Consider the following 17,001-nt stretch of genomic DNA (forward strand, 5'->3'; position numbering starts at 1 on the left):
CACCATATGCATAGCAAAAACACCCAAGCAAAATATAAAAATAACCAATGTTGAATTCATCACTGTTGATAAGGAAGGATGGTACACAGAAAATAATTGACAAAAAGGTTTGTAGACAAAGTGGCCCGTATTCTAAAGTCAGGTTTAAAGTTGTGGTTTAAGTATGGATAGCCAATTGTTACATATATCACTAACGGTAGAGATATCATATTTCAGCTCATTTGGCTCTCAAATCATTCATATTATGTCTAGGAAGTGTAAATAGATTATTTTCTTCACCATTGATGAATCAAGAAAGAGCACAGTAAACATTAAAAACATACAACTTAGTAAAAATTTTGACACTTGGCTTCCCGTAATTTTAGCACAGAGTTAGACCATGGTCTAAATTAAACCTGACTTCAGAATACGGGCCAGTAGATCATGTGGGATGACACCAAATGGAAAGAAACAGATTCAGACCAAGTGGTATTTTACTAAAGGATCTATATATAATGATAATAATAATATGCATTTATATAGCGCCTAATATTCTATTCTGAGGCACATTGTTTTAATATTACTATTACCCTGGCTTTAGCTCGAGCTGCCTTTTAGTGCTCTGTGCATTCGAGGAATTAATCCTGCCGGGTACCAATTTACCTCACCTGGGTTGAGTGTAGCACAATGTGGATAAATGTCTTGCTGAAGGAAATTATGCCATGGCTGGGATGCGTACCCACGACCCTCTGTTTCAAAGTCAGAAGACTAATCCACTGGGCCACAACGCTATATGTTATGTATATGCCAGAAGCATTGTAATCACAACTCTTCTATGGCTGTGAGGTGAACTGTTCAAAAATTATCAAGTCATTTGATAAGTACATCTTTAGAGGGTACAGTTTGATATTAACAATTAGCTGGATCCAATCCAGTTCAAGTTTCAGATGTCAATTATGAAGCATATGCCAAAAGTGCAGTAATCACATATTTTGTCTGAATTAGTTGTGAGTATACCACTGAGAATTTGATAAAAATTGGATGTAAAAGAAGTATTTATAATAAGAGAATGTGACATATTGGTCAGTAATTTCAAAAGAGGATTCAATTGAACCATTTTATAACTCAAACCTTTTAGATACAATTTAAACCTCTTTTGAAAATGCAGGCAATTCAATTTTGCTATTTTGCTCAGAAAGGAAAATGCTCAACACAGTGGTGAGGGATCCCATAGGCGGATCCTGGGGGGGCCGAGGGGCCCGGGCCCCCCCTATTGGCGGAGCAAAAAAAAAGAAAAAAAGGGGAAAAGAAAGGAAAAAAGAAAAAGGGAAAAGAGAGGAGAAAAGAAGGAACATGAGTGAATAAAATAAGATAAGGGGAAGACTTGGAAATTATTTTTTTATTAATCTTTCATGTCGGGATATAAAATTTTCGCTCGCGCTTTGCGCTCGCATTGCCTTTTAGGTGATATCTTGCTCAATATGGACCTTAAAATATCAAATTCTGAAGTCAATATACAAAACATATTTCAGCTGGGAAATTGAACTTTCATTATTTTGTTTTATTTACAAATTGATTTTTTAAAAGTGTAAAAATTTCTGTTTTATGGTCTGAATATTACCAATTTCTGCTTGCGCTGCGCGCTCACAATATTTGATTTGTCAGTTACCTATTATTTTCCTGTATTCCATGAAGTTCTCAAAATATCCCTATTTAGGTCAGATTGTCAAAACGTATCAGCTAGCGCTGCACGCTTGCATTTTGATTAATGAGTTATGTATATCTCAATATTAATTCTAAAACAAACTACTTAAAATCACCATTTGATGACAATTAATCATAAATTTCTGCTCGCGATTTGCGCTCGCATTGATAGATTTTAAACTCATGCATCTTATGCATAATTACAAAAGTGCTTTAAATGTCCAGTTTTCATAATATTAATAGATTTTGCGCTCTCATGCTTAGGAAGAGAAATAGGAAGATAGTCATCATTTTCTTATGATGACATAATGTCCTTATAGAATATCCCGGTCCTATGTCAAAACTCAAAGTAACAATAATTGAAAATATCAGCTCTGTTTTAACTGTTATCCTTTTTCACCTCACAATTTTTCCACAAAGTGCTTGCAATACAGAGCTTAAAGTGACCCCTTTTCAGATCTGAATATCATATATTTTTAGCTCGCGCTTTGCGCTCGCTTTATTGATTTTCATGGTAAAAAAGGTATTTAGAGTACCCAAATTCTAGGTCGATATCTCAAACACACGTTTATTCAGATACGCAGCTTGTTCTCCATTCAAATAATTATCCAGTTTCAGATAACAATATAAAAAAATTGTCTGCTCGCGCTTTGTGCTCGCATTATTAATGTGTGAAAATTTCCAATAGCTTAACCTTTTCATGATTTACAAAACATGAATAGAGTGTCCAGAATTTTTCCGCTCGCGCTTCGCGCTCGCATCAATAATGTTCAGTTTTTGTCTTATCCTTTCCACGATTACAAAAAGTGCTTAAAATTTCTATTATTCAGGTAGAAATGTCAAAAATTTTCAGCTCGCGCTTTGCGCTCGCAATATTTGAATGTTGAAATAAAATGTAACGTCTTCATGGCTAAGTTCAAGCAGTCCATAACAAATACGTTTTCGATCAGCTCAAAACGTATATAAAAATTTTCCGCTCGCGCTCTGCGCTCGCATTATTAATGTAAGGAAGATCCCCACTTCCTCATCCTTTTCATGATTTACAAAACTTGAATAGAGTGTCTCGTTCAGTAGGTCTAAATCACGAAATTTTTTGCTCATGCTTCGCGCTCGCACCAATCGTTTAGTTATATACCTATTATGTTAAGTTACAAAAGTGCTTAGAATTTCCATTCCTTAGGTACACATGTCAAAAAATTTCAGCTCACGCTTCGCGCTCGCATTATTTGATTTTTTAAAATATGTAACATCTTCATGGCTAACTGCAAGCAAGTCCTTAACAGTACCTTTTCCATCAGTTCATTTCTGCTCGCGCTTCACGTTCGTAATAATTATTCACTTGCATACTTATCTTTTTTCAGGATTGCCCAGAATGTTCAAAACTTTTAGAAAAAAGTACATAAGATTCCAAAAAAAATAGCTCGCGCTTCGCGCTCGCATTATATAAATAATGATTATGGTATTATATATTTATGTTTATTCTTAAGAATAAAGCAAAGAAGTGACTAATAGGACTACCCCTTTAAAGAAACCAAAAATCCCGGCAGATATCATATTCGAGTGGCCGATCGGGGAAAATATGGCTGAAAAAAAAATTCCGGGCCCCCCCCCCCCCCCTATTGGCGAAGGCTGGATCCGCCCCTGGATCCGATTGTATCAACACACCTTTCATCTTCGCCCCCTCCCCCATGGTGCTCAAAATTGTTTTTGACTGTTTGTCTGCTTCATTAGCATGTGAAACAGTCACGATTTAATCAGGGGGTTCTTTATCATCATATCCACAAAAACTGAGCTATTGATATTTCGTGTAACAAATTGCAATTCAGATATTATGGTATGCGATGCCATTAACTCTCATTTGCATAATAACCTGTGTACAGGTGACTGCATTGAAACAGTGAAATTAAATCTTTACTGTACATAAACTTCGTTAGCTCTCATCCTATTTTGATGAAATTTTGAGTCTTATGCTTTTTTCAATGTTTCTCGACTTAATCAAATGGCTGTTGGGGGCTGACTTGGATTTTTAAGAATTCCAGTTACTCATCACAAAAAATCATACTATTATATTTATCTCTTGAGGCCACAGCCAGGTCAGGTGAACCTGCAATAGAAAACAAGTTGCTACATAATGTGCATTTGTTTATTACTGTCATTTCCCTCTCATCTCATTTTTACTTAGCTCATTGAAATATGTTACATTGAAGGAAATGTAATTTAACACTTTTGTAATGAGAAATAAAAAATCCTTTAAAAATTGACTTTGAAGTATACTTGATTGCACAGTCCTTGTATCATGTTTTTTTTTTAGAGGGGGCGGGGCACTGATCTCAGTGGGGCGGGGTATTGTATTATGGAAGATAAATGGATGCTGCAAATCGTATTTATTGTTCTGGCGTCACATCTTTACCAGTAGGCCACCATGTGAATGTATTTTTATGTTAATGTAGATGTAGATGATGTGGAAGAGGTTCATCGTGGCGAAGAATTGAGTAGTAGAATTAACCAGTTGTCTCACGATGGATAATGCTTTCCCACTACGTTTGATCCATCGTGAGACAACTGGTTAATTCTACTACTCAATGTAGATGTATATAGAGCCAAAGAGATAGAAAGAGTCAGTAGAAGGGGGAAATTTTTAGAGAATAAAAGAGAGGACTATCTGATATTTGCTCTTATAACTGCCATTGATATTTCATCAGGGTGGTTCCTGTCCTCGTGTCTCTTGTCTCAATTTCTCCCTCCCTGGCCCCTATAGAAACGGAGGAAGGAAACAAGAAAAAAAGAATGGTAATGCCGGGGGTAATACTGAAGAAGAGAAATGTGTAAGAATGGAAAGAAATTCAGATGTTATCGCTTTGATTTTTCCTCATTTAGATAAATTTAAGTATCTATATTAAATATAATTACATGTATGTTCGTTTGATAAATACTGCCACTAATGAATGCCTAAAATTAATATCAAACAAACTGCAGCACAATGCCGATGTAGCAGCACATGGCGTTCCATACACCTGAATATTGCGTAACCTCTCCCACCCGATCGATCTCTCTCGATCTGACTGAAATGGAAAGTGGAGCTTAAATTATTTAAAGCTTGAAGAAATAACTACGGTTTATGTATTGGATGTGGCTCTTATTTCACGAAAAATCATTTTGCAGACTATAAGAAGAATGATCATGAAAGGGTATACGAGACTCTTTTCAAGCATAGCATCCAGGAATCTCACTTCCCTTCAAACCCGCAGCAGCCGTAGACTCCAGTACGACCGAATGCGAGATACCGCAGCCGGTGGTCCCGGGCGGCTAAGGTGCAGATTTCCGCTCTCGTTCGATCGGCAACTGCAGCATGGGTAATAATATGTCAATACAACTTATTTTCTTTTCTTACCTTTTGAATTCAAAGTAACAAATTTAAGAAAAGCCTTGAAAGGCACATGACCATAACATTTAGCTAGAGTAAAATGATTTGAATCAAGCTAAGTAAGTTGTATGGAGCTGAGTGATGGTAACAATTACACTTCGTAATTCCCGACCCAAGGCTCCTAATTCCGAAGGTTCTTTATTCCAAAGGTTCGTAATTCCAAAACACGTAAATTGCCTATACCTCGATGTTCGTTAATCCGAAAACGTAAAAGGGATAATTAATCCGAACATTTGTGGCGTTATTCCGAAGGTTCGATATAGTGCTGCAAGTTAGGCGGCATGTTCGGGTTCGGTTCGGTTCGGCAGGGTTCGGCAAGTTTTTTCCGAACTTTGGTTCGGTTCGGGGTTCGGCAATGAATGCCAAATTAAATTTAACATATGAAAATAAAAATTGCCGACCTTCAAACAAGTAATCTCATACATGATCCGTCATGTATTAATAATAAATTTTGTTTCTAAAAAGAATAGTTAAGATAATTGTTGAACTTTCTTTTGTTTTAATTAACAAAAAATAAGTCATTTCTACTTTCATTTTTAAAATGAAAATAAAAAAAATCAAAAGAAAAAAATATTGATAACGAGAGAATCAGGACAGAAACAGAATTACAAAGATCAGAATATTTTTTTCACGATTATTTCATGTAGCTTTGATCATGATCGATTACGATGTGATTGCCAACGCAGCTTCTCAAATTGGAAAGTGTTGATCGGGAATGTCGAAATAGTAGACAAACAACCTCCACTCAACTGTTATTATACCGGTAAAATTCACATTCCAAAGAATATGAGTGTTTTAGAAAGTCCCCATTTTCTGAAAAGTGGTAAAATCTGGTCAATGAATTACTTAAAAGATAAAATATCAGTCCAATCTTGGTCCAGAAAGATCAACGCTACGCGACTTCAAACATATTTCTAACACGAAAATGAGTACATGGGACTGTACTGTGTATTTTAGTGTTGTGAAATCACTCGGCGTTGATCGTCAGAACTAAGACGGAACTGATAATTTATCATTTCATTCTCAGTAATTGGCCAGATTAAACCACTTTTAAGAAAATATTGACAATGGAAAAACGTTTCAAGTTTGGAATACGAATTTTACCTGTATAATAGCGACCGAGAGCAGGTTGTTTGGACTTCCTGTTTCAACTTTCCTTACCAACCATTTCCGGAACATCGATCAGGGAACATGCGTTGATTTGGTTTGAATTTTTATCTTTTTTGTTTTTTTTTCACCCTCATTCCTTCATCTCTTATTTATTTATCTTTTATATTAATATGGAAATTTCAGAAGGTGGAATATATATACTTTACCATTACTTTGTCAGTCACAAGGAATGAATTTATGTCTTTTCAATTAAATGTACATCCCATTACAGCAATACATAATTCAACTACACTTTTTAACTGAGTTAAGCTTAAAATGACCCCACATTTTATAAGGAAAAAATATATTCATGTTCAAGCCTGGGACGATTGTCATTATTACCATTCGATTATTTCCTGGAAAAATAATTGAATGATTCGATTGTTCGTCGGGAATCACGTCTTTTAAGTCACAATAGTTGTCCTACTTTATGAAGACCCCCCCCCCCCATGAAGAAATCTCCATCAAAGTCACATGTTTAGCATAAATGAGGCCCTTTCCCCCCTTCTCCATGATTTTTTTATATCAAAAGAAACTTCATGAAATGAGATTAAATCTTTCAGTTTATTGTTCCAATGAAAATCTTTCCTAAATTAATACTGGTACCCTGGTATTATGCATTCATCCCTCCAAGTGCCACACCCCTGCATATAAATGAATCAGCCCCGCCGAGTCCAAAGACGTAAACAACTCATTCATGAAGTATATTCTTTGAGACTGAGCCCAGGTGGAGCATTTCACTTGAAAATTTTCTAACCTTGCCCACACCATGTCCCCGCCTCCACTTGTGGCACTGCCCACGATGCTACACATGTATTAAAAAAAATATTTCATTTGAAATACCTTTCAAAATAACGATTTTTTTTATCATTTGAACCTACATGTATAACTGGGTCTATTTTTGGAGACTAGTCGAGAAAGTACTTGTGAAGGCGGGCGCGTGTTGGAATGTAGTTTTCATTGGTTGAGGGGGATATAAAAAAGGTTGCATTGTTCTGAAACATGAAAGAAATTCTCCGGCTCCCACCCCCTATCCTTCCCTCTCTCTTTCCCTCACACGCACACACACACACACAGATGGGGGAGGGGTCAATTTATTTCTGAAGTCATGACCTTTCCTGATAAGGGAACCACATGCCTTCCGCTTCTTTGTTTCCCAAAGTTTCATTGGCTATCCGAAGGTCCAATCAGCTCAAGTGAGCTGGTTATGTGTTTACTTATTATTGTGCACGCACACAATGACTTATTTTGTGTATGAGGGCAAGGTCGGGTGGGATTAACATTTTCGGAGCGCTATCATGTTGGTATGTAACTGTGAATGTGATACAATCATTGATAATTTTTGAAACATTACCTCGGTAACATAATTTTTAAACCTGTAAAAACAGCTGTCATCATTGTTTTCTTGTCATTTTATTTTTATTACTTGGGTATTAGAGTTATCCCAACGTCATAATCGGGATCTGCCGAACATTCGATTAGTGTAAATTTTGCTAATCGATTGGTGATTGGCGGCATGCCAATCGAACCATTCGATCAATCGATGTTTACTCCCAGGCCTATTCATGTTTATAGAAATATAAAAAAAATGATAAAAATTTAATCAAACACGAGACCGAAACTGTCATACTTTGTCATTTACGAGGAATGAATTTATGTCTGGTTCTTTTTCTTTATTAAATACAAAATGATTAGGTCCGATTACGATCACGATCGATTACGGCAATACGTAATTACACCACACTTTTATACCGAGTTTAGCTTCAAAATACCCCCTCATTTTATCAAGAAAAAATATATTTATGTTAATAAAATATTCTTAAGTTGATAACAGTTCAATCAAAGACAAGATGGGAGCTATCATAGTGGATTTTAAAAATATATTGAGTGGAATTCTCTTTGTGCACAATCACTAACCAATATATATTTTATACTTAAATCTATGTAGTCATCGCATTCACGCATTGCATACAAACATACTTTTTTTTACCGAACTTCCGAACCAGGCCTTTGAGTTCGGTTCGGTTCGGTCCGGTTCGGAAGTGCCAAGTTCGGCGAACTTCCGTTCGGCTCGGCGGTTCGGCTGCAGCACTAGTTCGATAATCCGAAAACAAAATAAGGTTCGATGTTCCGAAGGTTCGTTAGTCCGAAAACGAAATGAGGTTCGTTGTTCCGAAGGTTCGTTAGTCCGAAAACAAAATAAGGTTCGTTAATCACTATGTTTTCGGACAAACGAACCTTCGGAATTAAGAACCCTACTTTGTTTTCGGACTTACGAACCTTCGGAATTAAGAACCTCATTTCGTTTTTGGACTAACAAACCTTCAAAATTATGAACCTTCGGAAATATGAATCTTCGGAATAACGAAACTTGGGAATTACGAATGTATACGGATTCTGATTACACCTCGAAATAAAAAAGGCAAGCCATTATTTTTTGCCAGGCCGAAAGAAAGCAAAGCTAACTTTTTTTTCCATGTTTTTTCCATACTTTTACATAAGTTGGTGTTAAAGAGTTTGATTTCATTTTTGATTGTATCTTTTCATTTTTGTGTGCTTTTATGCCTTATTAGGGCTCAGTCATTTACTAAAATGAGGCGAAGTTCTAACTTTGTCTTTGTCTAATAGTTTCTAGGGTTTTCACCATGCATGTCTATCCCATTTCAACTGAGTAAAGTTGAATGCTATCGACTGAAGGGAATTATTGATTTGAGACTTTGTCATTGATTCATCATTACAATGCGCAGGGCAGAACTTATTGGGTCCTCAATTCTAAGATATTAATTATTATTGCTATGACAGCTCTGTAGCTTAACGTTATGTCATCAAAAGGATATGTGAGCCATCCTGGGAAAATGGGTATTATAGGTGAAATTTTGGATTTTGGGTTTTTTATGTTTTCTGGTACCTGGGCACATGTACAATGTGTATACAAAATATTAGAGTCTAATTCATGTTTAAATTAGAGATATGGCCAATTGAATCAGGTGTACCCCCCCCCCCCCTGCCTGGCTGTATGGGCAGTCATGGTAGTCTGGCATATTATTCATCTTTTCATGATAGGGAAATGTTGGTTCTCTTGTAACGCCCAAACATACCTGGCCTAGGCGAGGTGATCTTTGTAGTGCAGACATAATTTCATACATACACACCTAGGCGAATACAATAAAACAAATTATTATGCATATTCAACCACACCCACACTAGAACCCACACACTCACATTATATGCAAAAAACCCCTTATTGAGACCATTATTTTGTCATAGCGCGTAGTTTTAACATGGGAGATCACCAGATCCAATGACCAGGGGCAGATGGGGTTGGATTATTTATCTGAATTCTTTTTTTTTGGGGGGTAGCTTATTATTTTTTGGGGGGTGCCCACCCCCACATACGCCACAGAATAATTTCGAAAATGGGAGGGGGCTGTCCATGCAAACAAAAAGATCACAATCAAATGGTATTTTTTTTTTATGTTTATACATGCGTTCTAGGTAAAAAAAAAAGTGGGGCCAAAGCCCCTGCCCACCTCTACCCTAGATTCGTCCCTGCCCATAACCCCCCCCAAAAAAAGACACTACCTTGCTGTTTGTCCATACTTTACTTTCTCGCAAAGTAAAATCTAAAAAAAAATCATGCTTAAGCTTTGAAAAATAAACACAAACAAAATTCAATTTTGCAAAACCAAGTTTTTTTTTTGTGGCAATAAACAATAGTGAAAAGCTGATGCGAGCTACATTTTATAAAGATTTAATATGACAGCAACTCTTGACGTAATATCAACTTTCATTGAACGAGCGAATCAGGAAGCAGAAGTTTCACTGTTTTCATGGTAGTTTTCATTCGAGCAAGGGATCATATCAACATTTCTTGAAATGGGCCACAGTTGGTTTCTTTTTAGGGATGGGGTAGTCATGGAAATATATTTCAAAAATTAGTGCCAAATTATCTGGATCACTGAAGGATTATGATTTTTTGGCACTTCGTTCAAAAAGAAAAAAAAAATTTGCATAAAAACTTGTCTCCACATATTAAAACGACAGGTATTATAACTAACAAATAATCACAAATACATAATCTTCTTTTCTATGCTACACTCTGTACACGTGTGAATGAAATGCATTGTAAACATCTTATGCTTGAATGAAAATATAATATAATAGAGGTTAATTCTTGATATGGAAGAGACTACATACATTTATTCTTTTCTATGCAGCAGTATTAGCAAAACTCAGGGATGTGCATCGCTCTCCACTGTCCAAATTTGCACTAAAAAGGATATTAAACACGACAATCTCTCCTTAGTCATGTTAGTGTGTGCCTTTATTACACACTCTTTAATACAGTAGCAAACTTACCACATTTCAATTTTCTACAATGACATCCTTCTAATGGGTCAGCAAACGTTATAAATTAAGTTTAATGTTTTTTAATCGAAAAAATTCATAGAGTTTGTTCATTCAAAGAAAAACATGTATTTATTGTTCCATTTCCTCCCCTACCGGGGGCCGAGGTGCCTTGTCATCATCTAAGATCTTTCCATATATCGTATTCCTTCTATTTGGAAAATCCATTTGATATATATGGGATTATCTGAGAGAGTATGTCAGCAGGGTCACCAAAAGGGATAATTTTCGTCCTCTGCATTGTTTGCTTTCTTCATGTCCCGGTCTTAAAAATGCCACGTTCCGATGACTCAAATCTGCATGTTTGATGAATGCAATTGAAAAGTTCACCGATATTAATGTGTTATAAAAACAGTCACATTACACTCTTATTTCTTCATGATTCATGGACATTTATCAACAATATGATATTTAACATTTCACTCTTTGACTTTGTGTAAATGTTACTTGTATTTCTAATAATGGTGGAAGTACTCCCTGATGTCATATTTTTCTACCAAAAATAATAAAATTAAACTATTGTTTGGTAAAAGAACTCTCTCCGAATTCATGAGGTCTTCATATTTAAATTTTTGATTTTGATATATCACTTGCAAACAGCTTTCTCTGCACGAGCCTTTATCCAAATTCTATATTTTTTTCATTTTTATGGTTATACATTTTTTCATATTTTCAATGATTCGAGATTTCATGTACAAATATTGGTAAAATTAGTTTTAAAACAATATCTTATAAGACGGCAATTAAGTGAATTCGTGGAGAAATCGGTTACAACTGACATGATAAAGTCAAAACTGGCACATTATTTCCATATAGAATATGGATAAAGCATGGAAAGCTACCTGAAGCTGTGGTATTGGTGAATCCCATATCAGAGTCTTAAAGTACTTCTTGAAGGGCGGCTGTCAGCTGCATTGTGGTTCTGAGATGCCTTGTCCTCATTGCACTAATACAGTTGCTCTGTAGATCCATGATGTGCCTTTAACATGCTTCACATAACGAAATAAAACAAGGCAAATTAGTTAACAAATTTTCAGAGTTAAAGTTTATTTTAAAAAAAAATCTACTTAAGAAAAAAACTTTTTAAAAAATATAATTTTTTTTATTTTCAAAAATATTTTTTTCCATTGAACGATTTTGTTTAGAAAGTTGGCGAACCTCATGTAATGTAGCTCGACTAGATGGTAGAAAAATAAGAAATACCCCTCCCCCCAAAAAATATATATTGTTATTTTTTAATAAATTTCTTATAAATTGTGACAATCTGTTTTCTAGTTATAATTTCGATATCATTTGCACAGTTTTGGTGAACCTCTTACAAATGAACCCCACCCCCTCTGAAAAAAATTAAAATCAGAAGTCCGACAAATAAGAATTTGTTTGGGAAGGGGATTTGAAAAATATCCATAATTAACCGATTTAAAAGGGTACTTCGAGCTTAAAATGATCTCATCAAACGTACTAAGATACAACAAGCAAATGCTGCAAATTTCATCAAAATCTGATAACTAGATCTAAAAGGGTTTTTCATGCAATATATGCACGTCTTAATAATTATTCGTTAGATGGGCTGATGATGTCACATCCCCACTTTAATTTTTCTTATGTCAAAACATAAAATCATACTTATTTTATTTTGTCATACGTGTGTGAATGATAAATCACCCTTTTTGCATTAATTAATATCTAGTCTTGGAGGCGGAAAATAGAACAAACATAATTTCATGTAATGAAATACAAAATAACATTCAAGTTGAAACATCTTTGCATAAGTTTGTCAAGTAAATTCATAAAAAATCATGCATAGAACTGTTTCACCGAAATAATCCATATCTTTAAATTATCATGGCTTTTTTACTCCTTGTCCAATTTCGATTTTTTTTTAATACATATTTTTACAAACTTATTGCATGTGATAGATTTAACTTCAATGGCTATGTTACATACAAATATGTAACATAGCCCGTCCGACTTAGATAGTCCGTCGTTACATACAAGTATATAACGACGGACTATCTAGGTGCAGATCTAGATCTAGTTGATAGCCTAGGCAGACATAATAGATCTTAAAAAGGCCGTCAAAGACAAAGGCCCGGACAAATACCGCGAATCGCGTTTAGCAGTCTCATGTAATTTGAAGTTCCTAAAAAGCTCTCTCTCGATCGATTCAAATAAATACGCAACACAAAATTCACATTCAAGTGTTAAGTTGCCATGTTCCTCGCATCACAATCATCAATGAATTTAACAAAACAACTAAATCTGCAACATAATTTAACTTACCTTCATGAGTTTGAGCCAGGGGAATTAAATCCAATCAACATTTTTCGAACCCGACACCAGATATATCGAGCAAATATCCACTGTTCTGAAAAATAAAAATGCGCCTGACATTTTTTTTTATTTCCCGCGGGTTGTTTGTTTTGTTTTTCCTCGCGACGCGCGCCAGACAAAAGTTTGATGACACGCGTATTTAAATGACGTCCTAGCGCATCTATTGTCTCTCACCAATAGTCTGGTTTTCGCGCGACGCCACACATATAGCCAACTATGTATACATCATCATTTTAGTTTCAGGACATTATCTATTCACCAGCATCAGTTTGAAGCTGAACAAGGCAATGCCAGTACTACCATGGACCAAGAAGAGCTGGAGAAATTTAGGGTTCTGTCACAACAGTTCTGGAAAGAAAGTGGAGACTTTCAGGTAATTCTCGATCTGTGGGACGGCAATGCGTTCTTGATTGTCTGTGTACACATCCATTCAACAAAGTTAGTAGTTACACAAAGTCTGTGGACCATATTGTCAAAATGACAACTATTTTATTTAGGCCTGTAATCATAAATATAAGACTGAAATCACAGTCATGATAATTTGAGCAGTTAGATCATCTACACTGTTTGATTATTATTATGTGCTCTCGGACGTTAAAATTCATTCCTTGATTACTTTGTGAAATATCCTGGAAAAGCATCAACATTAAAGAGATGTGTAGCCTACTGGTATATTTTATTCTCTCTGTTTATGTATGTTATTTCTCTCTCTTTCTCTCTCCTTGTCTTGTCTCTTTCTCTATATTTCTTCTCTCACTTTACTATTTTCCTCTCTAACCCCCCTTCCTCTGTCTTTGTCTACCTCCTTTACTCTACCTTCATCTCTTTTATTTATTTCCCCACTCTCTCTCTCTTTCAGGCTCTTCACAGCATGAATGATCTGAGAGTCCCCTTGATACGAGACACATTGTTGAATGTGAAATCTGGTGCTAACCGAAGCAGTACAAGACCGCTGCATGGTGCAACCATTGTTGATGTGGGATGTGGAGGGGGTATTCTCGCCGAGGTGAGATATAGTAATAACTTACTTGAAGCACTTTGTAGAATACTGGAAAAATTGAGATGTTTGGTATTCAAAATCCAAACTGTTATGGATTTATAAATCCTTGTAACTTATTTATGTTATTGTGCATGTGTTTAAAGATTTGAGAGATAGTGAAGCTAGAGTTACATTTCACATAGGGTGTAAAGCTGTGCAGCTCAGTTTTGAAACAGAAATTGTCAGTTCGATTTTATATTTCAATGTTTTGATACCTTTGAATTTTGGCTGTTGCATAAGTCTTAACAACAATCCTCAAATTCAACCCCAATAAATGACATTATTTTCAATAAATAAGTTTGTATATTGTTAATATTAGTGCACATAGAATCTAACCAAATGCAACTTTGAAATGAGATTGTTATTCTTGATACTATAAGTGCAAATAAATTATGAGAAATATATCTAAATCTTAAATCCTGCCTACTTCTTTTCCACTTACTGTGCAGCCTTTGGCAAGACTTGGAGCAACCGTCATTGGTGTCGATGCCACGCCAGAGAACATTGAGGTAGCTCAGCACCATTTGAGCCATGATCCAACCATTAGAGGCAATGTGAAATACATATGTGGTACCGCAGAAGATTTAGTGCGTACTGAGAATGAGACATTTGATGCTGTGGTGTGCTCTGAGGTACTGGAACATGTCAGTCATAAAGAAGGCTTCATCAAAACTTGTGCAGAACTTGTCAAGGTAAGTTCATCTGGAAACATCCCTTTTATTTGTTTTCCCCTTTAACTACTTAACATTTTATTTATTCAGTTCAATTCAATTTCTTTTTATTGTCTACATGGAAACTTGTTTCGCTCACATTATAAACATTTGTATTAAAACATATTTAATTATTGTCATTACTTCACCTTGTATCCTAGTTGATGTGAAAATTTGTTTAAATTTCGTAGTAGTGCTTTCATTTCAATAATTACATGAAGCTGATTTGCCTTCACTGTCTGCCTGCCCCGGCATCAAACATATTTAACAAACAACTAATGCTAATAATAGTGAAAAAAATTATGGGTTTTATTTTTCTGCACAGACTTAATATTAAAAAAAAAACCAGAGCCATTAAAAAAACTGAACGTCAACAATACCATTATGGATGCTTATTTCATATTATTTGAAGAAATATGAATGACCAGAATTGCCGATGTTTTTTTTTTTCATTATAGAATGCAGGAACTATAGAACATTTTTAGAAATGACACTCTTGAATAATAATGATAAATATCTTAACATAAACATACATTAAGAAATTTAGAAATCATTGATTCATGCCATCATAGGTTTTCCATTATATTTGATATGTTACCAATAATCATGGAAATATTTTTTGTAATCTCTTCAGCCTGGAGGTTGTATATTTTTCACCTCCGTGAACCAGACGTGGCTGTCCTATGCTTTAGGTATCGTCATGGCTGAGAAAGTCTTAGGTCTCGTCCCCGATGGAACTCATGATTGGAATAAGTTTGTCAGTCCAGCTTACATTCAAAGAGTTCTGGAGGAAAGTGAGTATTATATTACAAAATTAACAATGGATATTGCTAAGATGCATGGTGTACTTCAGGTCCACCTTGTTTATCTGAGCAAATCTCAATAATTGTTTTATTGCTAACATTTTTTTTTCTTAATTACTAGTAGTTGCCAGAGAAAAATTTTGTTATGCGTTGACTGTGTAAGACCTGCCAGTATGCATGATTAAGAGGAATTAAACAGAATAAACTGAATATCTTAATTGAAAGATAGTACCTTTATATTAAAACATGAAGAACCAACTTCTTAAATAGGAATGTTAATTTTCCTCGGATGATAATGTATGTATTGCTCATCTTATCATTAATGCATCTGGCAGGCATTATATTCTCCTGGCTAAAATCAGAATTCTGATTTTTTTTAATAATTTTTTTTTCATACTTTTTTAACCTGAAATCCTTTGCCCAAGAATATTCTCATTCAAGTTTTTTTTTTACTGCTTTATAAAGTCAAATGATAAAACTGTCCTGCAGACTCACCTTGAAAGATCACTTTCGATTTCTTTACTATGCAAGAGCATGTGACATTGGCTTGGCGACCCGTGGCTATTTTTAAGATCTTTTTCAGAGGGGAATATCATGCCTGATCTGGTGAAATAAAAGTAATTTCTTAGTATTATTCAAATCAGATATCTCTTGCAATCATTAAGATTTAAACAGTTATAACCAAAACTTGTACATGACAATACATGCTCCATCAACTTGACTTTAATTTGTGATTTGAATTGTATTTCATTTGTATCTTTAAACATTTGCTCCTACTTTGTCCCCCTTCTCACTCTTCTCTTTCAGGTAATTGCTCAGTGAGACTCACCCATGGTATGATGTACAACCCTATTACTAAGCATTGGTCATGGATGGAAGACACAAGTGTGAACTATGCATTGTGTGCAGTGAAGAGAACGTTTTCAGAGGAAGACCATGCGGCTTGATGAGGCATTTGAACCCAGTCACACTCGTAAAGCTGACAACAGAGAGACAATAGAAATTCATTACCATGAATGGCCATGAAGTGGTCTGTTCAGTGTTTGTGACTGAGGCTCGTGATTAAGTAGAGAGGGGACTCTTATCGGCATCACAATTTTCTAACAGTATTTGCAATGTGTGTGATTTTTATTGTCATCTTAGACACTATTCCTGTGATGGAATGTAGTATTCAGTTACAAGGAGGGTCAATTCTTTAATGTCATCATCATTGTAATACCAAGCTACTAGAGGGTTGATTCCTTATTGTCGTCATAATAGCAATAATGAAACACCATTCTTGCGACAGAACTTACCATTCCCTGTCAAAAAGGGTTGTTATTAATAACAGGTGCCTTTAGTTTTGTTGTGGCAAAAGTCATTAAGTGATTTAGTAGGCAATAGCAAGGATTTGATATTGCTGGGTACGTGTTTAAAATGTTTTGGAGAAGGTGGTGTATTGGCAAAAGTTAT

General features: G+C 35.3%; 1 protein-coding gene across 1 annotated transcript; it reads left to right on the forward strand.

Annotated features, from left to right (window-relative positions):
- The first annotated feature begins 4,716 nt into the window (after nt 1-4,716).
- On the forward strand, nt 4,717-16,682 carry LOC121413517 (ubiquinone biosynthesis O-methyltransferase, mitochondrial-like). Its single transcript, XM_041606350.1, has 6 exons — nt 4,717-5,036; nt 13,235-13,370; nt 13,857-14,003; nt 14,486-14,728; nt 15,381-15,540; nt 16,357-16,682. Exons 1-6 carry the CDS (start codon nt 4,858-4,860, stop codon nt 16,494-16,496), a joined length of 1,005 nt encoding a protein of 334 aa, XP_041462284.1. The 5' UTR covers nt 4,717-4,857; the 3' UTR covers nt 16,497-16,682.
- Nucleotides 16,683-17,001: the final 319 nt, after the last annotated feature.

This window comes from Lytechinus variegatus, chromosome 4, assembly GCF_018143015.1.
Source record: "Lytechinus variegatus isolate NC3 chromosome 4, Lvar_3.0, whole genome shotgun sequence".
NCBI classification, from domain to species: Eukaryota; Metazoa; Echinodermata; class Echinoidea; order Temnopleuroida; family Toxopneustidae; genus Lytechinus; species Lytechinus variegatus.

Excerpts from the sequence above, each read along its gene's own strand:
- LOC121413517 (XM_041606350.1), top strand. The coding sequence starts at position 4,858 with ATGATCATGAAAGGGTATACGAGACTCTTTTCAAGCATAGCATCCAGG. Across the intron at positions 14,004-14,485 it reads GAGGGGGTATTCTCGCCGAG|CCTTTGGCAAGACTTGGAGC; the intron begins GTGAGATATAGT and ends CTTACTGTGCAG. Across the intron at positions 14,729-15,380 it reads CTTGTGCAGAACTTGTCAAG|CCTGGAGGTTGTATATTTTT; the intron begins GTAAGTTCATCT and ends TAATCTCTTCAG.